This window comes from Micromys minutus (assembly GCF_963924665.1).
Source record: "Micromys minutus genome assembly, chromosome: 13".
Lineage (NCBI taxonomy): Eukaryota > Metazoa > Chordata > Mammalia > Rodentia > Muridae > Micromys > Micromys minutus.
The window spans coordinates 50,959,875-50,984,319 of record NC_137982.1 but is presented as its reverse complement, the minus strand read 5'-3'; the positions used below and the strand labels follow the sequence as shown (position 1 = coordinate 50,984,319).

At 39.1% G+C, this 24,445-nt stretch overlaps 1 protein-coding gene across 1 annotated transcript in view; it reads right to left on the bottom strand.

Annotated features, from left to right (window-relative positions):
• ITGA4 (integrin subunit alpha 4) overlaps window positions 1–24,445 on the bottom strand; it is a gene marked incomplete at its 5' end in the record, with an annotated part of 72,506 nt that overhangs the window by 9,724 nt on the left and 38,337 nt on the right. The window contains 7 exons of the mRNA XM_080928197.1: window positions 1,386–1,476; window positions 3,011–3,100; window positions 3,388–3,467; window positions 4,050–4,145; window positions 5,205–5,355; window positions 16,619–16,695; window positions 18,602–18,751. Coding sequence (XP_080784323.1) covers window positions 1,386–1,476; window positions 3,011–3,100; window positions 3,388–3,467; window positions 4,050–4,145; window positions 5,205–5,355; window positions 16,619–16,695; window positions 18,602–18,751 — 735 coding nt within the window. The remainder of the gene's footprint in view (window positions 1–1,385; window positions 1,477–3,010; window positions 3,101–3,387; window positions 3,468–4,049; window positions 4,146–5,204; window positions 5,356–16,618; window positions 16,696–18,601; window positions 18,752–24,445) is intronic.

Here is a 24,445-nt window from a genome sequence, read left to right as displayed (position 1 = left end):
GCAAAGTAATGAATAGCCCCCACCAAAGTATGACTTAGTTTCTCGGTTTATCGAAACACTCATGAGTTCTCATGAGCATTTCTTAGGTCTTCAGTTGAAATACAAAGTGATTAAAACAAACAAACAAAAACTAAACAACAAGAAAACTTAGGTGATGTTGATGAGATAGGATTTCATTTCAGGACCATTAATTTCTGTAGATATTGGTCACGCCATGGGAATTTGCTGTTTGGGTAGCCACTGTAAGTGCTTCTAATGTCTGTCTTGAAAAACACTATCTCCTATCTTGCAGGAAATCATGGTGTTGACTTGGTCTAAATGCTTCAAGAGAAATGAGTCATAGGTTTTCCAGGTTAAGGCTATGACTCCGAGACAGAAGCACTGCCCCAGGAAGTGAAATATTCAAGCCATCCGAGTTTCTCTGTGTTCTTTACAACTTGACAGGACAACTGATCTTAGACATTATTCTTGTGTGCCCTGGAGAACTTGTAAACATCATTGTATCCTGGCAATTGCCATAGCATTGGTCCTGGAAATCGATATTCTTTCCCATTGCCAAAACGGTAATAATAATAATAATAATAATAATGATGATGATGATGATGATGATGATGATAGAATTGCTTGCAATAAACTTGACACAATCTTATTTTTCTGTATCTCTCTCAGCCTGTGCCGGGTTTGCATTTTTTCCCAACCTTATTGGCTAACCTTGCCCTAGTAAGGGACCACCAGTGAGTGCTTTCACTATCTAATCAAGACTTGCAGTCTATACATTACTATACTACTCAATGTTTGGACAGTGCTTTTGATTGAAACAAATATTTTTTTACCTCTTACCATTTGTGACACAGCGAAAATGTCTGCTTAACAACTAAATTTTCAAAACTGAAAATCATTATAATGAGGATAATACTTTTTGAACTAAAAAAAGATTATTTAATACTACCATAACAAAGTATTAATATATGTCCTAAACCTGAAGCTGGAAAGGCAAACCAACTATGTTGATCCTTAAAAAAGGTAAGGTAAATGCTTCTGTAATTGCTAATGTTAGGCCTGTTAAAGAGCCTGAAACATCTATATATTTTCTGAATTGCCTCCAACCATGTTTTCCTTTGGCTTACCTGCCTTGAATGCATCTCCAAAATGGTCAAGAGATTCCCAAACTCTGCATGTTTGAGATATTTTCATATCTTACTGAGAAAGTTTTCGACAAGAGAAATGGGAAAGTAGCCTAAGAGAAAAGGACCCAACTGCAGCCAGCCATGGTCACAGAGGCTGAGGGACACTTGGGGGGTAGGAATTCCCCTGGAGCAAGACAGGAGCCCATCCTTTCTTCCTTCCCATCTGCTACTAATATCAATAAAATCAGCTTTGCTTACATGGAAAGTAAGATTCAGCTTCTCTGCCATGCACATTTCTGGCTCGTTTTCTTCACTGGATCCATACACAAATGAAGTTGGGTTCACAAACCTGACGGGAACAAGGGCAACTTGAATGTCCTGCCTTTTTGAAAAGGGACTGTACAATACATCTTTAGAGGCAGATACCACACATTTACAAGGAAACACAGAATCGTTTTGGTTTCTTGGTCAGATAAAAGCTCTAACAACTGATGTAACAGGAAGGCCAGGTGACCACACCTATTCTACCCAATACATGTGCTTGCCTGCTTTCCCATACCTGCTGACTGGTTGCTGTTTGCACTTTCTCAGCCCTAAAACAATTCATGGAAACTTGGAAATAACTTAGCTGAAGCCTTTACTTTGCCACAGGGGAATGCTAGCTCAATCTAACCTGTTAAATGTTTACTGATGGAGCACAGACGGATGTTCAACAATTCAAACACTGACATATACAGTCAAGTGTTTACTAGGAAATAAGTTTGACTTTTTTAAAAGTCCTACTATTAGACAAAAGTATGTAGTATCAAGCACCAAGAAATTGTAGTTCAGGGGAAGTCCCTGCTCCACAAGTCACTCATATCCAGCAGCTAATAAAGAGATAATTCCCAAGTAGGGACCTAGGAGGCAGGAAAGGTATTAGAAATAATCCAATAACACACACTTGTACAGTTTAATGCTTGTTATCTTTGTCCAAAAAATCTAACATGGGAAGCAGAGTGCTGAATTTGGAGGCATTTAAGGATGTAGAATGGATATGGAAGGATTATGAATATGATCAAGATATATTGCATGAAATACTGATGTAACAAGTACTGAACATAGTGGTACACATGAATAAACCTAACCATCAGGATGCAGAGCCAGGATGACCACCAAAAGTTCAAGAACATCTTTCTGACTACACAAGTTGCAGGCCAGTCTGGATCACAAAAAAAAAAAAAAAAAAAAAAAAAAAAAAAAAAAAAAAAAAAAAAACCACCAAAACTGTCTGAAGCACAAACTTAAAAGTTTGGCCACTTGCCAGTGGAGTGCTCAGAGATTTTGCCATTACCTCCTCTTTCCATTTCTATCCACACATTTTGAATCACAGAAGGATCCACTCGGAAATTATTAAGACCACAAGGAAACCATAAAGCCAGGATTCTTACTGCAGAACACTCTCGGAGTCCAAGAGAGAAAGCCTTCTCATGCCTGTCATTTACCACACAGTTAGATGTGGATCCTGCAGAGCTAGCAGCTCAGCCAAGTGCACAGCCAAGGGTTGTCCCTCTACCATGGCTACTGGGCACCATGCCCCTAGCTGCATACTACATAACTATGCCCCTTGGTCAAGAGCTGAAGATTGACCGTGGCCCACTGAAAGCATACTGGGCTCTTCCAGTACAAAATCTCCAGCAGCTGGCCCTGAGTTTGATGTGGCATCAGAGCACATTACAGAGGGGATTAAAATAGTAAATCAATCAAGCGACTGTACTCAGAGGCAGTTGCAGGGACACAGTATCCCTTCCACTTAAACATGTTCAAACGGGCTTCTTTCATTAATATAAGACAGAAACGATAGTGAAGAGAATCCTCTCTAATCATGAGGCCTCTGTACTTACCCGTGAACAGTCAGCATAACTTCATACCTTAGAGGTACCACTAAGGTCACTCTGTTGTCTTTCACTTGGTCCAGTTCACCCTCATTCTCACTGTAGAAACATAGAAAGCCCCCATGAAAGCTCAGCATCAGAGAGCAGTTACTGCAGCCTATGAAGACCTAATGGAGCGCTATTCTGCAGAATTGGAGGGGGAAAGTAATAGAAAAAGACTAGACAATGAGACACTGTAGGGTGGGCTTGGTAGAAATTGCTCTTGTTACTGATACTGTTGTGATTTGTAGACAATTATCAGAACACAGCACCATAGATCCCTTAAAGCCATTGCCAGAATGGGGCATGTCCTTCGTAACTATTGTTTCTTGCACATTGAACCATACCAGGAGGCATGCACGCTGATGCTGAGGTCCTCATGTGCCCTGCTGAGTGAGCTCACGTCCAGGAGGAAGCTAATGTCTATCTGGAAAGCAGAGAGGAAAGAGCCAGTTTTTAATCTGAAATACATTCTTGCCTTTCATCTTTCATTTCTTAAGGAAAACAGTGGAATATTCCAGATATGGCAGACGTTCTACCTCACAAGGAAACTGTTGGGTTTAAGTTGTGAGCAATTCAAGGCATTGTTTTTAGAAACAAAGCCTTCTCTGAATGTAAAGACTGGCAGGCCCAGACGGACACCATTAGAGATGCTTTAACAACTTGGTTGAGGACGCTTGCCAGAAACACCTTTTTGTATAGCAGAGGTAACATGCCTGGCAGACAGGGCCACCTGGGGTGGGGGTAGGGTGTTGGGAAGGAGTAAGCAGGCAAAACAAATTCTGATTGACACATTTATTTTCCTGACTTGACACAAACAGGTTCTCCAGCTCACCCCACAACCCCTGCCCCCACCCCGAACCATGAACATTGCCAAGAATATAAAAACAAAGCTCAGACTCCAGGACAAGTTAGTTTCACTTAGTTTCATAACTAAGTTAAAAAAACATGCAGCGTAAAGGTAGAAAAACCGAATTCCAATTAGCAAGTGAAAATGCTAAGTGCTCACCGTTGAAAGCCGGTCCACATATATGTAACCAAGGCTGCAGGAAAGTGTCACAGGACGGGAGCTCTCCATCACTTCACAGTTTATTTGTTTCTCTTCCTAGAGAAAAAATAAGATAAAACAGTTCTTTTGAGGAGAAAGAGAATTAGACATTGACAAAAATATGTTTGAGGACAGTCTTTTAAAAGACAACCATTATAAAAATATTTTCTGAAGAAACCATTGTCTGCTTAACCCCGGAAAAATATTTAGAATTATAGAGTAAGTGATAGAAATGTATATACATGGGTAAGACACAATACTAATGCCCATGTGAGTTCTTTACAAACTGCTTCTTAAATGTGGACTCTCATATTTCCTTCTTTGTCTAAGAGGGAATTCTTTGAAACATCAAGGAGCAGGGAAGCCATAAAGTCCCTATTTCCTTCTGTCTAATATATGAGAGATGTCCTTGAAGCATTTAATTGTAGCAAGTGCAATCACAGTAGAAATACATAGAAATATGGGCTCTGAGTCCACAGAATTTATCTTCACCCCTTTGAAATAGCTTCTTGGTGGCCCAGAGAAAGGGGGTAAATATCGACATTTAAAAGGTGAAAGATCCCTGGGGCTAATGGGCTGGAGGACAGGGAGCTCTCAAGGCAAATGTCCTTTGTGACTCAGTGTTCCTAAAAAGTCACGGAAGTGTCAATCATTTAATAATGAGTCCATGTGCTCATGTGCAAGGCATACACATAAGATTCATGATCTCCAGGATCTGTCTCGGAGGAAGGCTGATAGTTCAGAAGCACTGGGTGAGGGCTGAGAACCTTGGCTTAAAGGATGGTGCTGGAATTGTGGGTGCTGAGCACGTGGGAGGACTATTGCTCCAAGATAAGCACCAACAGCATCTTAAAAATATGTGCCAAGGAAGAATTTGTGGTGCCCAAGGAATCCTCTCCTAACCCTGGAAGGCAGGAAGCAGACACCTTTCCACTTAGCTCCCAACAAACTCGTGTCTCAGAGCACAGGGAAGAACATCTGGAAGTAACCGGAATGTGTATGACATCTAAGGGTTAAGAGGAAAACTTCGGTTGTCTACACGGAATGAGTGGAGTAACTACGAATTTACATTTGCTTTTGAACTTGAATAAGTTCATTGTGGTCTCTAGCACTTACCAGGTCTAAGATCTTAATGAAATAAAGGCCTGTGGGGAGTTGGACGTTCAGAGTGGTTTCATAAGCATCATCTCCAGCATTGAACAAGGACACGTTTAGCATTATGGTCTTCATGCTCCCAACAGCCAGATACGTTTTGTTTTCATATGGCCTAAAAAAAATCAAGGAATGGAAGTCAAAATTCTCCATCCACATATAAAATATTTATGACTATACAAACTATTCACTTAGAAAAACCACCATGGGATGATCTCATACAGAGTCACAGCTTCAATTTTTCATATTTCAGACATGTACCATCAACTGCTCCCAAAGAAAAGTCTGATACTATTATTTGCTTGATTTTTAATTAGTAATTGTAAAATGGTCTTTTGTTTTAATGTCCTCTTGCTTAACTTACGTTTTTCTCATTATTTTGCATGATTTTTATTTTAGTCTTTGAAAAGACATTGAACTAGACAGTACCCAAGCCAAAACACTGGAAGAGGAGGAAGTGAGGAAAAGGGAGAATGGGAAAACACATGGGGATTTGAGTTAAACTATAGAACCGCTTTGGCCTTCAGGTGGTGGCACAGAAATACAATTGACAAGACTAAATTCCTCAAGTAGGTTGCCTCTGACAAGACCTAGTGCAAGGCTGAAGAAATGTATTAATGCCCGGTGAGCCACACAACACAGGTCACTAGAGATCTGCAGTCTTTGAGGGTAGAATTTCTATTAGCTTGGCCAGGCCTTGGCAACCCGATCTGTAGTAATGGTAAAGTTACTCTTCAGTGAAGTTTTGAATCAAAGCACATCCCTTGACATCCCTAGAACTCGAAGAACTTCGAGCAAAATGAAGATGCTCAAAGGTACAGAGCTAGAATATTCTAAACCTTTAATCCAAGTGCAGTGTCATCTTCTCCAGGCGGAAAAAAAAAAATAAATTAAAAAAAAAAACATAACTTTCAGTTACAGTATGTTTTGATTTTCTAAGCTTTCTCCACTGTCATCTAGCAATTCCAAAATTAGAAGAAAAAAAACTGGATTAATAAATTCAAACTGGAGAGTGTCCTGCGCCAAAGGAACCAGGTGGAGCCAGTCTAACAACAGGATGTGTAGAAGGATACTTAAGAGCACATTAAGATCTCTGATTTAAAGGAGCGATCGGATATTCACTGAGCAACACTGAGGGTCCCAGGCAGTAAGCCAGCCACTGTGCTGCTGTATCACAAGCTTATTGTTAAAACACATTTCCCCACCTCACAGGAAACACAAAAGACACATTTCCAAACGACTGTAAACAACTATTAGATATACATCAGAAACAACTTGCGAGTGATGAGCCCTTGGAGGAGAGGTAAGGACCTACTTTTGCCAGAGGTAAAAAAAGCATTGCTATTCTTTGCCTTTCTATTCATATGAGATTTAGGCTTGCTACTCTTCAGAATCTTCTTGAAAATGCAGTCTGACCATTTCAGCATCTACATGAAGCATGCCTCTGATTTGTGTTGTACATTCATTCTCTCCTCTCATCCTCCCAATTTCCGAACAGAGCCTACGAGGTAATGCCATGGCACTACTGCAACAGAACGGTCCCCACTTCTCAGCATGACACGGAGACACTCCAGGGCCCACTCTTGTTTTACGACCTACTGCACAGGGCGTTCCTTTGTTTTAGCCACATCTACATCCAAACATCTGCCAAACACAATATGTTTTCTGGCTTCCTTCAAGCTCTGGTCTGCCCTGAGTATCTTCTCATTATGCACCAGCATAACTTGTCCTTGCTCTGAAGAGTCAGCTTATAGTGTGAACTCTCAGCAAACAGTGAGAAGCACATTTTACAAAGTCAAACCACAGTTTTCTCTCACCACTAGGTCTAAATGTTCCTGGAAGCAAGAGGCTGGACTATGAATATCGGAGTTTTTAAAGAGCCAACAAATATAGTTACTGTGCTTTTTGAAAGAGTATCAGATGGAAATGGCTGTGCTATATTCAAGAGACAAGTAAAATGCCCCAAAATATTATTTAATACATTATTCACTTTTAAAAGTATAGGAAATCTTCAATATATATCCTGCAAAACTGCAGCTAGAGAGCATGCTTGTCTGTTCTGAATGACACAAACATTTAAAATAGCTCATTAAGAAACCCAGTGTCTAGCCCTACGGAGTCATGTGATTTGCTGTCTAGCCCTATGGGGTCATGTGATTTGCACCCTGGTCCACATCCAAATATGTTAGCAGCGGCATAGCTCCTGAAATGTCTGCATTAATGGTGTTAACTAAGGGAAAATCAATGGTGGAAAGGAAAATGTTACTTTCCAAAATTATTCATTCTTCTGCACCTCAGAGAAGATAAACAAAGTTGTAGCTTAGAGCCCCTTCTCTTCACCTAAAATGCTAAGTAACTGGACTTACTATTTAAAGATTTTGCTCCTGCTATTCTCATTTTTTCCTATTATCAAAGCTGTTTGAATAGAAGGAAGCAAACATCCTAAGATGCAACTCATTTACTGTGATGAACTGAATACATGCAGGAAGCTGACATGCAAACCAAGAAAAGACACTACGCACACAGACATTGCACAGTGCAGGGGGCTCCCTAAAAGACCCCTAACTTTTGAAATGTACACTCGAGTTTTACCCAGTTTTCTGTCTCATACAAATGGGATTAGATGAAATCCTCTGTGATTTTTGAGTGCAGTTTCTTTTACTTGAAACTTTGTGAAATTGTGACACTTTTGTAAATTGCTTGTCACTTCTGTCTGTGCTCCACCCTTTGGAGTCATTCCCCTTATTTGCCCACTCAGAGGTTAGCAGGGTTTCAGCAATTTTTCATGTAGAACTATAATTGTCTCATGACTACATACATGAATACATACATGTAGTTGGTCTACGTATGATCCCTTTCTATTCCTCCTATCTCCCCCGCCCCCTGCATTTATGAGATTAATTGCTCAAAATTCTCTGAATCCTTGTTTGGAAAATTAAAATAAACTGTACAAAATAAATAACAAAATATAGTATAAGAAAGTGTTATACTATAGAAAAAGAAAGCTACACTAAGGGAATGCCACATGAAAAGCAACCAGGTTAACAACAGAGTAGGCATCTGGTATCTTCAGCCTAAAGGCTAATTATTCCTTTGTGTTTATAAATCAAGTCTTACTGAGTCCAGCCATACTCACTTTTGCATTGCAATGGTACAGATGAGCAGCGGAGACTGAGTGGTTTGTCCTGAGAAATTAAAACTATTACTGTCTATAAAAACCACTGGGCTGGCTCCTATGATAGAGCCTTATGGCTAATGAAAACTTTCAAATGAACAAGCAATGGGATTTTACTAGACAACTAAAATCGACTATCTTTGCTGTTGGTTTTTGTTTTGTGTTCTACTGGGTTGTTGTTGTTGTTGTTGTTGTTGTTGTTGTTGTTGTTGTTGTGGAAGTGTCATGCTATATGTAGGCCAAGCTGGCCTTGAATGATCTCATCCCTTGCTCTGGTGTCCTGTGACTACAGGTATACATCAACATGCCTGGATCCAGTCTGAGTTCAACAGAGGGTCCCTTATCTCAGCTGGCAGAGGCTACAGGCTTTTCCCTTAGAATCCATGTAGAAGTAGAGAAAGTAATCCAGCCCCAAGCTTTTAACCTCCCCTGCAGGAAAGAAGAGAGCGCAATAAAGGATACCCTATGTGAAAGATTCTCCTTTCTGAGCCTTGGATTTGAGAAGTTGAAGCATGAGCCTGTAATAAATAACAAAGCACCTGGTATCACCTCATCTCGGATGTACCTGACTGAGTGGTCATGAGCTATGCCAGCCCGGAGGGGCTGCTCATGTTGTGAGCCTTAGGACTCAGTCAGCGTGCTTTTCCTTCGCGGTGTCTGGTAAATGGTGAGAAGAGCCACCCTTCCCTTTCCCTGCTGTTTTATCACCATGTTACAGCCAAAGGGACTTCCAAGGTTCTCTAAAAGTAAACTTCAGCTTGACATTAAAGTTTAATTAAGACTGTACAAGAGCTGCTTAGCAATAGACGTTTATAAAATATTCTGGCTTGGAACCAGAGCATTAGTCACTGAACACCTTTGGGAGAGAAGCTGGCACTTCGACAGGCAACAGAAGGTGGAAGTGTGGCATCCACAGCCAGCTTCTGAGACAGAGCCGAACACAGAGAGGCACCAGGTTCCTGTTGTCAGCCTGACTCCTGGTTTAGTTTCCATTTTAAGCTATTTTTTCGCAATTACCACAATCCCATCTCTGCACTTTCAAATGTACACCTTCCTATAGATCATCTTGAACAAGAAGCCACTGGAAAGACACCAGTCATCGTCCTGTGTACCACGATGGAGAGCCAGCTGCACATCTGGACGGGAGGCATGACTGAACCAGCGGCTTCCCTGGGACCCAGTTCATTCTTCATTAAAACATGCGTAATGCAGGCTTGAAATTTACAAAGCTGCTTAGAGTCCACATAACTGACACAGACCCAGGCACTGTGCACACATGGAACCACGACTTAATAAGTGAAAGGGGAAATGAGAAAGCTCTAAGACCAGGCTCTACATTTTCTCTATGGGTTTTACATGAACATGACTGTATTTTACAAGATGTTCACAAAACCTTAGTGTCCTCACTGTATTCTTTCTTGGTACAACAAATTTGGTCTCTGAAGCTTACTTATTTTTTTATCAAAATAGTAGGGAAAGGAAGGAAGGAAGGAAGGAAGGAAGGAAGGAAGGAAGGAAGGGAGAAAAATGATGCCAGAGCAAAATACAATGTGAATTGTTAGCACAGCTTAATACTCAGACACACAGCAGAATTATTTGACAAAAGAGTAGCCTTCAGCAAATGACCTCAAGTCCAAAGTCAAATTTTATCCTCTTTCCTTTTCCTTTGCTGTTATTGTAGGGAAAATAAAACACTGAGGAATTCTTGTCAGCTGGGATAAACCAATTATCTGACTTTATTGAATGAAAATCTCAGGGGAGAATTGGAAAGGAATTAAATTAAAAAAATGGTCAGGGAGTGAGGGGACATTAGTGTAGAGGCATGTGACTCATTCTTCACAAGCTCGGTGAAGTCAGTGAGGCTTTCATTTTTATTTTTTTAATTATTTTATTGGACATTCCCTGTATTTACATTTCCAGTGCTCTTCCATTTCCCGTTACCCCCCCCCCTCCACTCATTTCCATGAAGGTGCTCCCTCTCCCAATCACCTTCTCCCCTACACTGGGAGAACGTACCCTAACCAGACCAAAGGCCTCTCCTCCCATTGATGACAGAAAAATGCCATCCTCTGCTACACATGCAACTGGAGCCATGGGTCTTTATTTTAAAAAGGACAATTGTAATAGGTTAGCCCGTTGAGAAACATGGTGTCAGGTGCCAGTCACAAGCTACTGTCCACTCGTCAAAGAGCTCCCCACCCAATGCTAACAGAACCCCAGATTACTCAGGCAGTAGGCAGCAGTCCTTTGTTATTGCAGAAAATGAGCATTTACTTCAGCTTTGGGAGATGAAGACTGGTATGCAATATGACCCCATTCTCCCCACAGGTCACAGCCCGAGGGGAGTGTCTACACGTCAAGTTAGAGAAAGCATGAGAAGTTATCTTCTCTGAAAAGTTTTCAAATGAAAAAAGCAAAACAAGCAAAGCACCTGCCTGTTCTTGCACCATTAACTTTATGGGAGTGTCAGCATTAATATATTATAATCACAAATAAAAAGCCAAAAGAACATAAAAGATAACCACGTATGCAGGCTTCCTGGCAATGACCTGCAACGGCCATCTTCATGAAGATGTTATGCCACATACATTTCTGTAAGTTAGGGTTAGTCAAATATTCTTGATAGGAAGTTCAAAGTAGTCCTAACCAACATGAAGCACATACGGTCGTTTATATCCTGACCTGTATGAAAGGTCTGACTGTAGACTCCTCCTTGTTGGCTAATGCTTATCATTCTTGTGATTGTGAGAACATGTTGGTCACTGTTAGTTTTTTTTTTTTTTTTTTTTTTTTTTTTTTTTTTTTTTTTTTTGGTGGGAACTTCTCTGGTTGGTTCACTGTCCCAGGAATGTGGACACATAGGAGGAAGCCTCAGCCTAATAGAACCAGGAGGGAGTGTGAATCTGCACCGCTTGTCAAACCTGAGTGGTTTATTACTGTAGGAATGAGAGATGCATGTTCCTTATGGAGTAAATGCATTTACATAAAACAGGCTCCTAGATCTGGGACACATAACACCATTAGTGCCAGCAGAGTTACAGCCAGAAGAAGGCATACAACATATGGCCCCAATTTGCAGACTGTTACTGAGAAAGGAGAGAAGACACCTACATGCAGAGATGTTGTATTTTTGTCTGACACAGAATAACTTACTCTAAACACAGTCAAAAAGCTTTCGCTGTGTCTCTGAAAACTTAATTAGATGAGTTCTCATTTGCACATCCCTCAAGTAACTTATCATTAACCTCATAGAAATCGTTTCTAACTTTCCAAAGTGATGCAAAGGTACGTGTGCCTACTGCTCTACCCTAAAATTCACACAACTCTAAAAACAGTGGCTCCTTTCATTAAACCTCAAAGGTATCAGACTTGTATTAAATGCACTTTTATTAAGTGTATTTTAAAAATTAAAACATCCAATAGAGAAGACATAATTTCCACTGTTTTATAGCAAGTAAAGAGGAGGCTAATAGACTAATTTTAAGGCTACCCTTTAGGTAACATGGTAGATGTAAGAGTTGAGTCAAATTGAACCTGATTAGCTACCTCCCACGTGAAAGTCTTCACCACTGCATTGCTCTGCTGGCTTTAGAGTGATATAGTTTTATAGAAAGTAATGGAACCAGAAGGGCTAAATGAAACAGGAATAAGAGGACAAAGTACAGGAGAGATAGCACTAAAAAAAAAGCATTGAAAGGCTAAATGGAAACCTACTGTTGTAGAAGTTATATAAAGTGTATGTGTGTGTGTGGAGACAATTCCTCTTGTAGATATTCCAGAGACTAGCAAATAAAGCCCCAATGACAGAAATAGGCTACATTGCCTCTAGAAGTGATGGGCAGTAGGGTCCCCTAGACCCTAAAATATTACTGGATATTGCTTTTACTCTGGGTCACCATCCAAATTGTGATGGTAACACTCTATTGTTAATGGTATCACATGCTAGAGCCATAAAACGTGGAGAAAGATGCTGAAACTGACCTGGAATCTTCACCCCTATTGGCTAGATTTTACAGTGATAGAAGTTGCTATGTATTCTGCTCAGGAGAAAAGAAATCATGAAACTTATGCATCTGTGAGCTTTACATACTACAGTAATGACCAACCTGACAAGACATGCCCAAAGATGCCAAAAGTATGACATGTATTATGGGAGTAACCAACCATCTTCTGATTTTATATAAGGCCCACTTCATAATATGAAACCTAAGCCAACAACCTCATAGTGTTTTAACACTTATAACAAGACCCGGGTGTGTTGTTAGACTTAGGGAAGAGCCTATTGCTGTTATTGAGCGTATTCCTATTATTCTGCTAAATGGACAATGTATTTAACAAATTCTCAAGAAAAATTTGCTACATCCACAGATCAGGACATATCTCAGCCTTCCTTAGAGATGCTTGTTTTGTCGTGGATGGTGGGTAGCACAGAAACTCACAACTGGTCAACCTATAGAGAGTAATATATGGCAAACTACTAATCCCTAAATGAGAGCCCTATATCACATGTTCTTCTTCCAAGACTCGGAGATATGTCAGATGAGGAGGCACAGCAACACTTGGAGAACCGAGGCAGTGGGGAACTACGGCAGAACATTGTTTTCTGGACACAACAAAGCAATTGCACATAGAGTCTGGATGAAGCTGTGATTACAGGCACAAGAGCAAGCAAGATAAATGTCCCAGAATGGGGGAGGAAAAGTGGGCACACAAAGTCCTGCCCTAGCTTAGGAACTCTTGGAAAAATAAATGACTGCTAGGAAGGAAAGAATAAGATTTATTCAATAATGTGACCCTTGAAGAGATACTTATGCTCCAGTAGATGTGATAACAATACATAATCACACACTGGCTACACAAAGTAAACTACAGTGGTTTTAAAAAATAATAAAGAAGAGAGCACATGGAATTTGGAAGAAATTTGGAAGGGATAGTGGTAGGGTTGAGAAGGAGTTGAAGGAGCAACTAGGGTATACTTAATCAAAACACATTATGTGCATGTATGAATTCTCAATCAATTTTAAAATGTCAACTTATAGCTCCGTTCATAATGAAGGCTTCTTTCTTAAATCCTATGACCATCAATGAGAAGTTTCCAAGATCTTAGGATATACATTTCCAATAGATATTGTGGGTATTTTTCTGGACAGGACTCAAGATCACATCCTAAGCAATGCCCTGTCACACTTGGCCAGATACTATTTAAAATCATAGGCTTGGTTATTAATTGAAAAAAAAAAACACTTCTGATTAAAAATGCTAAGTAGGCAATTAAGTCAAAATTGACATAAGAATTCCATATCCTATTTGAATAAGTTGAAAACATTTTTAGCGATATTTTCACATAAGCTTTGAAATTTCATTTCTCATGGGAAAGAAGGTTTGTAATCAAAAAGGACCAGGAAGGTAGAGAGAGCCTAATGCAAGCACGTGGAAATACTTCATCTATGGCTTAGAAAATCTCCTGCTCTAGCAACACACCAGTGCAACTGCACTTATTAAAGCCTCTTGATATACCTAAAACCTACATCTCTTAGAAAGCAAAACTACTGGGAAATTGTAAGTTCTTAAACTAAGTCACACTATGTTCTGATATTAAAAAGCAATTACTAATTTCCCTGAGTGAGACAACTGAATAATTTACAAGCACAAATTTTCTTTACTAGTCAAGGAAGGGTTCCTTGCCATAAACACCATAGATGTCTATGGCTGGGCTGGAATTGTCTGACTGAGAAGAATTCATGCACCTCCCCAGCAAGACATTCACCATTGTGATAAAGCTTTCTGCTCTTTCCTGCTCAATCCCTTGTTCCACATTTCACAGTCACAATGGAGCTTTTGTTCTTCAAACTATCCCCTATATCCTCAACTGCTATCTATGAACTTGAATTCCCACAGCAACAGCCCCTGACTTCTCTATACATAATCATTTCTAAAACTGCAAGGAAAAGATCAATCGTAATTCCCAGTTTCAGGGCTTAAGCTGAGGCGAATCTTAACTCCTTCCTTGTCAGTCTGGAGTGTTAAGTGGTGCCTCTGTTGGAACTCCTGTTCCATTCTCAGCAAACCTGCTTAGCTACCTTCTCTCCTCCAGGCTCTGGGAAGAGGACATGAGGACAGGACTTGCTTTACAGCTCTTCCAGAGCAGTGTGGAGAGAGACATTCAATACAGTGTGTACTGTGCTGTAGGCCTAGGAGTACAGAGAGTCTAGGGGAAAGGGGCTGGAGATAGACAGTTATCTCTCAGAAATGCCGAGGTTTAAAAGATAAATGCAGGCTCATTGGGTAGAAGTGAGAAGATGCTGGGTGTGAGGATCTATGCCATGGCTAAACAACTGTAAGCATTCTTCCATTGGTGTCAAAAAGACATATGGTAGTGGTGTGAAGCAGGACCAAGGAGTTTAAATTTGAAGTCTAAAAGGACCTACTGAATCCTTATCATTTATCAGTCAATGTAGAAAGAAACACAGAGAGACAGACAGAGAGACAGAGAGAGACAGAGAGAGACAGACACACACACAGACACACAGACAGAGACACACAGACAGACAGACACACAAACATACACAGAGACAGAGAGACAGAGAGAGAAATGCAAGAAAGGTATGGATAAAGGAGGGAGGGAAAGATGGAGGAATGGATGAATGAATTTGTAAAAGCCATCATGTGTGCCCACTGACATTTTTCCTTCTATAGTTTGGATGCAAACTCCAACCTTCCCATCCCTCCGCTATCTAATCTCGGTACAGAATGCGAATAGTCCTGCCCCCTTTTATATCCTCCACGTGTTACGTCATCAGGACTTGGTTTTCTGAAGATTCCTTTATAGTTCCCAAAGGAATTTCTGCTGCTTTTGAGCTCCTTGAATAAAAATGACTCCCAATGTTTGAGTCATTTATCTTGTAAAATTTATGTTTCTCACTCCTATGCATCTCAGAAGTCTTTAATATGTAGAGGAAATTTTAAATCTTTTACTGAGAGAGCTTTTCAAGTAAAAGCTATGTACCAAAGCTCCATTTTCTTAGGTAAGGTTCCTATCGCTGTGATAAAACATCATTACCACTCGAGGAAGAAAGGATTTATTTCCCCCTATAGCTTGTAGACCATCATTTAGGAAATCCAAGACAAAAGCCTTGAGGCAGGAGCTATGCAGAGGCTATGGAGAAGGTACTTGCTCAGCCTGTTTTTTGTAGTACCCAGGATCACCAGCTAGCCTGTGGATAACACTCGTCCACAGAGAGCTAAGCCTTCCTAAACCAACGAGTCAATGAAGAAAATGCACCACAGGCCTGCATGTAGGCCAGTCTGGTGAAGGCATTTTCTCTACGGGCACTCCCTTTTCCCAAATGGCTCTCCCTTGTGTCAAGTCGACATAAAACTAGATGGTCACATGATTTCTTTACGTCCCACCTTCTAAACCAGTTTCTCATTCCCCATCCTGGTCACTCCGTATCCTTATCCTGTTTGTTTGTTTCTTTCTTTCTTTGTGTCCATTGTCTGCAGATGTGCAAAGCAATTCGAATATAAGGAGCCTCTGTATGATGCATAATTACAGTGGTTTCTTTTCCATTATGAAGTAACAGTACACGTCCTATTTAACCAGCTCTGCTACGAGCCAGAAGCTATTCCCAGCACACTGTATTTTCTTCTTACCCTGCCTATCATGCTGAGAATTTACAACAAGTTAGTTTCTTCCTTTTGGAATTTGTCAAAATATATTATTTTGCCTATCAGTTTGAACTGTGTAACTCATTTTCTAGCCATAAAATATACTAACCATGGTGTAGCTAAAATTTTTTTTTCCCAGCTAAACTCTTATTACCAGGCTCTTACAAATGTTAAAATATAATTATGCCTATGTTAATGATATCTCAAGGCACAGTTTAGTCCTTCCAGGTTACAACAAAAAAATTAAAGCACACTTCATAAAACCTTAGGAACGTTCAAATGCTTTCATTCTTTAAAACTGGTAATGCTTAAATACATTTATATATAATTATATATTAGATATTAGGTATTATATATTAGATATATTATATATAATGCATGACATAAGCATTATCAGTCCCTCACAGCAAAACATTATCATTTTTCAGTGCTTTAAATGATGCCAACATTTGTGGGTTAGCCCCTCTCTCACCAGAGCCCCCAAGCATTTACCCATTATGTTCTTTTGATGAAAAGCAGAGGAAACTGTACTTACTTCAAAAATCCAACTTTGGCAGAAACTTGCAGATCAGCAGAACAATTTTCATAGGCACAAAACCTTGCAAAGTTTATCTGGAAATGAAACATGACGACGTTTATTTTAATCCCTGTGTATTTAAAGGATGTGACACCTGTGCTTGACAAAAATAAAAGTCACACTTTAAATTATAACGTATGGCTCCCCAAGGTTCAATCTGAGAATCAGGAGGTTCAAATACATAGTCTCAGGGCTATAGAAAGTAAGTTCTCCTAGTGGATTCCAGGCCTAAACTGGTGAAGTCAAATAAGCTTTGAGAATTATATTAAAGACACTATACAAATATGTGTAATATCAGCTGCAAAGACATCTCTGATCTGCCTTTCCCCTGTTTTCTCATCCAACATTCTGATCAAATTTATTACACAAAATTAAAGCATCCATTCCATTTTGTCAAAGGGGTGGACAGTGACAGATAGATGTGGATAGAAATGCATCTATATGTAGGAACTGAGAGGCAAAACTTTGTGGACACGTTGAACAAAATGAAATGGTAGCCTACTGTGACGTTTGTTCAATTTATTAAGCTCTAATCACTTAAAGGGATCCATGTACACGAAGGGCAGGCATATACCACCCTTAGTGATGTGACAGAAGATGTGAAGGACATACTATATAATAGCAAATAAATAAAAATATTAAAATAATTCAGCACAATAGGAATAGGTAACAAGGGGAAATACCTTTTTTTTTTTTTAAAGAAAGTGAACAGTCACGTGACATAATAGGGTTCAGTCCACCCACACTGGGGAGGCTGCAGTATAAACATTCTACCAAATGATTAAGTCAGTCTGGTTTTCATTCTATTATTTCTAATTAGAGAGTACATGGGTCTAAGAATCAAAATATAGATTGCAAATTGCTAATATTTTCCCCTGTGTGTTTTCAGTATCGGCATTTAAATTACTGAAGACATTGGAAAGTAATCGATATTGAAAACTGCGGTTCAATTGAAGGGTTTTAAAAATTGCAACTGACTCTCATAACCATTTTCATGTAAGGATCTGGAAATTTGCTCTTAAGTTATTACGTTAATTTGATCAGGTACCCTAGACTAGACAGTGGCAGTTATGTGCTCGGGTCTGCTAACATGATTTATAGCAGGTTTGCTTAGGCAGGGTATAGGGCCTACTGTCCCTTTTGTATTTTACAACAGTCTGACAATCGTACTTGCTTTCCTGAGGGCCTTTGACTGTGCCCCAGTACATATTGTTAACTACATCTACGTTGATAGAAGGTTAAGGTCTCAACACTGGGACTGCAGGAGCAAATACGTTGTCAAGGAAACAGAAAAAATAACAGTTCACTGGCCAGAAGTCGGGGATCATCTTAATATGCAGCTGTTACTGAGATGAGGCTAAAAACATAAAAAGAAATTTTAAAAGAAAAATTCTTGTCACATAGTAACTGTGCTTATATGTGACAGAACTTCAGCAGGAGAACTGAAAATTCAGAGTGGATCCATGGCCAAGGAGAGACCCAAGAAAAGGAGAGGGATGAATAAAGGAAGAACATGGAAAGGCATCGGATAACTAACGCTTTGCACAACCAAAGCCTAATGTGGTTTATTTTGAGAAATTCATTTCTTCAGGGAAAAGAAAACTTACAAATACTTTACATAAATATTTATACATAGGAAGGCACTCTTGTGACTTAATGCAAGTTCAAACATATTCAACTGAATATCCCAAAGGGATTATTAAACACACACACACACACACACACATACACACACACACACACACACACACACACACACACACACACACACACACAGAGAGAGAGAGAGAGAGAGAGAGAGAGAGAGAGAGAGAGAGAGATCTTAAATCCATTTTCATTAACACTTTTAAAAAATTCGAAACAATTTAGGTACATTTCAACTAATTTTGTCATATTTTAAGAATTCTCCAATTATGTTTTAAATACAAGAAAATACTCAACCATTTTTCTAATGACATCTTTTTCCTTCTTCTGCTGAAGGATCGGCTGCAGGGGTGGGAATTCCACCGTGTTCCGTTTGGTGATCACATGATGCCCAAGGTGGTATGTGGCCTCTACATGAATGGGAGTGAGGATGTCTCGCACGTCTTTCTAAAGAAATCAAAAATGATGTGTACAAATAAAATCAGGAATCGTGAATAGAAAAGGATACACAAAAATCCTTTCTTTCCAAAGAGTCAGGGGAAAAAGACACAAACACAATGCCCACATTTTAGCAGAACATTTTTTTTACAAAAATTGAAGTGTATGTTCTTTTTGCAGTACAGAAACAGAAAACAGCCCTGTTGCTTGTGACGGGACAAAGTTTGAAATGGAAAAACTACCATCAGATAGTATTTTCAGAAGTCAGAATTTCAGCGCTTTCCCTTCCAATATATTTTGTACAATTCTTGTGGGTTGGTATTATGATACAAATGTCTTTCATTTGCATAGTCAATACATAATTTCATAGTTTTACTCAGCACATCTATCCATCTATCTCACTTAATAGTCTACTATGTGCTTATTGGAAAACTATTTTGCTCAATATTGTTTCTTTAGATCTCTTGGAACACTTTGTGCTCAGTTTGATTCATTCAACTTCATATTTGTTATAAAATTTTCTTTTTTTATTTATCATAATGATATTTTTTTGTATATTATTTAATACCATGACTGGTAATACAGAAATGATGTTAGGTTTGTATTTCTAAGTTTATTGAATTTTGTTACTCTGATAGTTTTCTTGTTTGCTATGCTATTATGATTCACACACACATACACACACATACACACACACTCAAAGAGTTTACAGGTTTATTTACCAATTATACAGCAGGTAACCATTAAAAAGATCATTCTGATTTAAAAGAGTTATTTATATGTAGTGGCTTCCTCATTTCTATATAGCACTTCCTGTGTCTACAGGTCAAAACTACACTATTGAGTGACTAGGGTTTTAACATTCATTTTACTGGGTTTCCAATGACATCTACTGTGTTCATTCCAACACATTTTAATCTTAACTTCTACAAGCATGTATCAGTTTTACTTTTTTTAGGAATATTTCCCATGAACTTAGAATGTTTTTTATTATATTTGCATATAATTATTTACCAACCAGTTCATTAAAATCATGTCATTCTATCATTTATTTCCTGACATGCGGTATGAACGGAAATAATTTAATCAAGTGGAAATAACCTGAAAGCACTCGGGCTTCAGCTAAATTAGCACTGCAGTATATCCAAAAGTTGCTCTTAAATTGAAAACAGATGCACGGGAGTGCAGTAGGCTTCGGAATGTGGTGTTGCTTGCTCAAGACTCTCTAGAAAGGCAGGTTTCCCTTTCTCCTTGTCTGGAGAGATAATGAGATCTTTACTCACAAAGCAATGCACAAGCTTTTATACCAGAAGTCAACCGAGCACTTCATGACATAAAACACATTAAAGCCCAGTCCATAAAAGCATTCTAAGCACAGCAAAACCTTAAATTAAGATGACCTCAGAATTTGAGAGGGAGGGTTATGTTCAACAAATACCGTCCACAAACACAGGGACTAGTTTAGAAAATCTACGTACCCTTCATTTTTTCTTGATATTAGAACTGTTACTATGTCTAGATATAATTTGAGGAATGAAGCACAGACTTTTGGTGTCTTGTCATCCGAACCATTTAAACGTCAAGCTCAGGTCGACTCAACCTACCTATGTGCTTCAATTTACAAGTTCCATTTTAACGAGTGCATTCAACAAATTTTGTCTGGGCTGTTAAACTGCTTTCACCCAAGTCAGATTTTTTTCTTTTTTTTTTAAATTTATTTATTAATTACATACAGTGTTCTACATATATATCTGCATGTCAGAAGAGGGCACCAAATATTATTACAGATGGTTGTGAGCCACCATGTGGTTGCTGGGAATTGAACTCAGAACCTCTGGAAGAGCAGTCAGTGCTCTAAACCACCGAGCCATTTCTCCAGTACCCCAGATTTTTTTTTCTAATCTGATACATCTTTGAATGGCTCCAAGGATAGACATAACTGGTCCAGTGAAGGAACAAAGGAAGAATAGACACATAGACATACATACAGAAAAGCTGGGGTCAGGTGGGCTGTGGACATTCTGATTGAGTAAAGTCAACTACTTAATAATTGGGAAGCTCCATGCATTTACCATGTATTATACAGGGGTTAGCTACTCTTATAAGAGGTCTCTATGAGCCGGAAGTCTCAGTCTACAAACATCCAAAATGAGAAAGCTGCTTTTGCTAGTTTTTATGCACACGGACCAATTGTTCATAAATACTCATGCTTGCCCACACCACCAACAATTGCACTTAGAAAAGAGGGTGGCTTTGCCAGTTCTGAGCCTGAGATATGTGAGAAAATCTTTGACCTTCCTATAGTTCAGAGGCATTGAGTCCTTAGCATGGCTCTGCCCATACAAGCAATATACGTCACTCCCGACTTCACCTGCGCTTTACACCTTCTCTCGTGGCTTCCTTGCCTCCTCACACTAAGCGATACTAGAATCCTCGGGGAGGAGTTACAACTCTCCTACGGAGTAGTCACATCAGTGGTCCAGGTCATTTCACTATTGGAACATGGCTTGAAGATTACTTTTTAAAGGGAAATTAAAAGACTTGGTTTTCATGAGCTAGCAATCAATAATTCTTAATGGGTAGGACAAATCTATTACAGATTATTGCTCTGTTATTCACATAAGAAAATCAGTCTAATGGATTTATAAAGGTGGCACATACTAAACAAAAGATTGTGTTTATTCAACACCCTTTTCATAATTATAAGTAGATAGAATACAACTGTTTCTTTTTCTATTCACACAATGGATATTCATACATCACGCTTAAACATACCTAGTATAAAGGCAGAAAACAGGTGTTTAAATTTTGAGTCTGTTGGGTAGAATCTGAGAGGCAGAACTCCTGTTTGTAAAACCGGAAGAAGTAGGCAAACCATGGCCCCAGCTTTCATGATCAAGTCTCAATTAAAAAAAAAAAAAAAAAATGAACAGACAATCAACAGGATCCAGATGTGTGACGTATAGCTGCTATGCCTCCTTACATTAAAATACCACTTGGTGAAATGTCCTTGGTGATAGAGCTAGGGCATTTTTAATGTATAGAAATGGGGTTCCAGTGCATTTTCCTGTACACGTGCTAATGAAGAGTTCTTATTGTGAAAGGCTCTTGGCTTCATTATAATGTCATTTACATTATGGCTTTGGTTTTGAATAGGGGCTTTTAAAAGATCATGGGAAGATTTAGAAGGTCTTGGGTGGCATTTCTGGTCTACCACGATGTGTGATTGTAGAAAAGTTACTCTTGGTACCTTTGAGAAACTCTGGGGAAACTTCCTCCAATCTGTCTTTGGAGTAAATGCTTTGATTTGCTTTGTTAAATAAACTACTTAAACTACCTCTTCTCTAAAATGGAGAAGACTAGAAGCTAAAGACTCCATAACAGGGCAGTCACTACCTGGGCAACACTAGCCTGGTTATTTACTCTGTGTTTGTCTTGTTACATTACCTGAAAATGACAAAAGCAAGGATAGTGGGGAGATCTAGACATTGTTGGGATGGTCATACATGTTGTATGCAGAATGCCTAGATGTTATAATTGTGTGTATGTATGTGTACACACACACACACACACACACACACTCACACACACTCACACTCACACACACACACACACACACACACACACACACTCACACACAGACACACACAATTTCAAATGAACTATATAAGTCAGCCAATCAAGCACCGAGATTTAGGCTAACAAATGCTAAGAAACACTTGGAGGCATAGAAAAGTGGGACTTTTTGTCCCTCAGAGAACATTAAGTAGAAAACAGTGTTGTGGTGGCTCTTAGATTTATAGTGACCACTGGCACCTGAAAGAGCTGGAGCCTGAGCTATGGTGTTCAAGATACTAGATTACATTTTTATTCTTTTATCTCCAGATGTTCTTTATTAAATTACTTGGTAAATGATCATCTCAACAGGAAACCTTGACCATATCGGAATGCTGCAAATCAAAACCTAAATCCCAAGTTATCAACTTGTGGAAATGGAACAGCTTGAAGCCTGAGTATTACAATAGCAAACTTGATTAAATTATTCCCTGGGCATAGGAACTTGACAACCACTGAGTGTCCCTCCACATGTCCACTGTATTAATTCTTCTTCACAAGCTTGCTTTGACCAAATCACATGGCATCTAATTCATACTAATTTTCCACGAGGTCTTCTCTACATCTGGTGTACATTACTTTCATTATCCCAATTACCCATTAATTATGCTTTTCTCATAGTATATGGAATGTACATGTGCTTTTGTAGAAAAAAAAAACCCCACACTTGTTTAACTTAATCAGTTCTACCTAAAGACAGAAGCTAAAATATTAAAACTGTCTTAGAGTGACAGAGTATTTGAGAGGAAAAACATGAATTTGATTAGAAGTATATTTATGACATATGCCATTATATTAAACATGATGAAATTTTTATGCCATGTTTTTATATGAAGTTTCATAAAATGGTAACCACAAGAATGCAGATTATTTGTGCCTAAAATTAGTCAAAATTTGTACTCTTTCTCTTTTATAGAACTTTCCAAGTTGAGAACTAAGCTGTAAATCCACATTCTCTTTTGCACTTAATTACTGGGAAAATAAATAGAGCTGGTCAAAATATGAAGTTATTCAGGCATAAAGATTTGAAGATATTTACTAATTCATCCATTGTGCATACAAAAAATTGAAAGACACAATGCTTCGACAGCACCTCTATCACAGTCTGTCAACCATGAACCCACATGTATGTGTGGGGATAATTATTCTCACACATGCATGGACCAGACAGAGGGAGGAGGGACATGTTACTAGCACTGGAGAGGCCTACTAGATGTTTTTAAAAATAATGCCTTTATTGATATATGGTTTATATGTCATACAAATCATTTCTGTAAAGTGTAAAAATCTTTGATAGTTAGTATATTCTGAGAAATACAATCACACACACACAGACACACAGACACACACACACACACACACACACACACACACACACACAAACACACACAATTTTTCACCAGGCCCTAAAAAACCTTTTTTCTCAATCATTTCCATGTGATTTTTGTTTTTCCCATGCCTCAGCAACCACACAAGTCTACTTGTAAGGCACCGAATCACTGGATCTCAGAATATTGGTGCTGACAGGCATTTCTGTTGCCCTTCTCTAAGTATTGATTAGTATATGACAATGATTAACTGACACTTGTTTGAGAATTTAACTATGTTTCCATCTCAGCAAGTTCACAACTAAACAAGCAAATGTCCCAAGTAAAAGTTGGGTTTCTTTGTCAGTACTTTTCCTTTTCTTTGTCTGAATTTATAGGAATGATGATTCCTATAAATTGCTTGGGTTAAGCACTCTGTACTCATCTTGGTGACTGTCCTTCCGTGTCTGATATAGTGTCTGTTAGTTAACAGCAGAGAATCTGTCTTCAGTCAGCTCCGATGGAAACATTGCTCTGACCTTGGTCATGGTGGGACTCTCTTCTGTGTCAACGCTTGCAGCCTATGATCCATCAACACTCTTCTCAGCAGCCAGAGTGCTTTTCATACTGAAGTCATAGACACTCTGCTCAAATCTCTGCCATAAATCTCCACCTCACTAAAGAAAAACTCACAGATCCTGTCAGGTCTGTCTGCCAGTATCCCCACCCCTCCCCCAATCCCAATCTTCATTTTGCTAGTCAACCTCAGCTCTCCATTGTC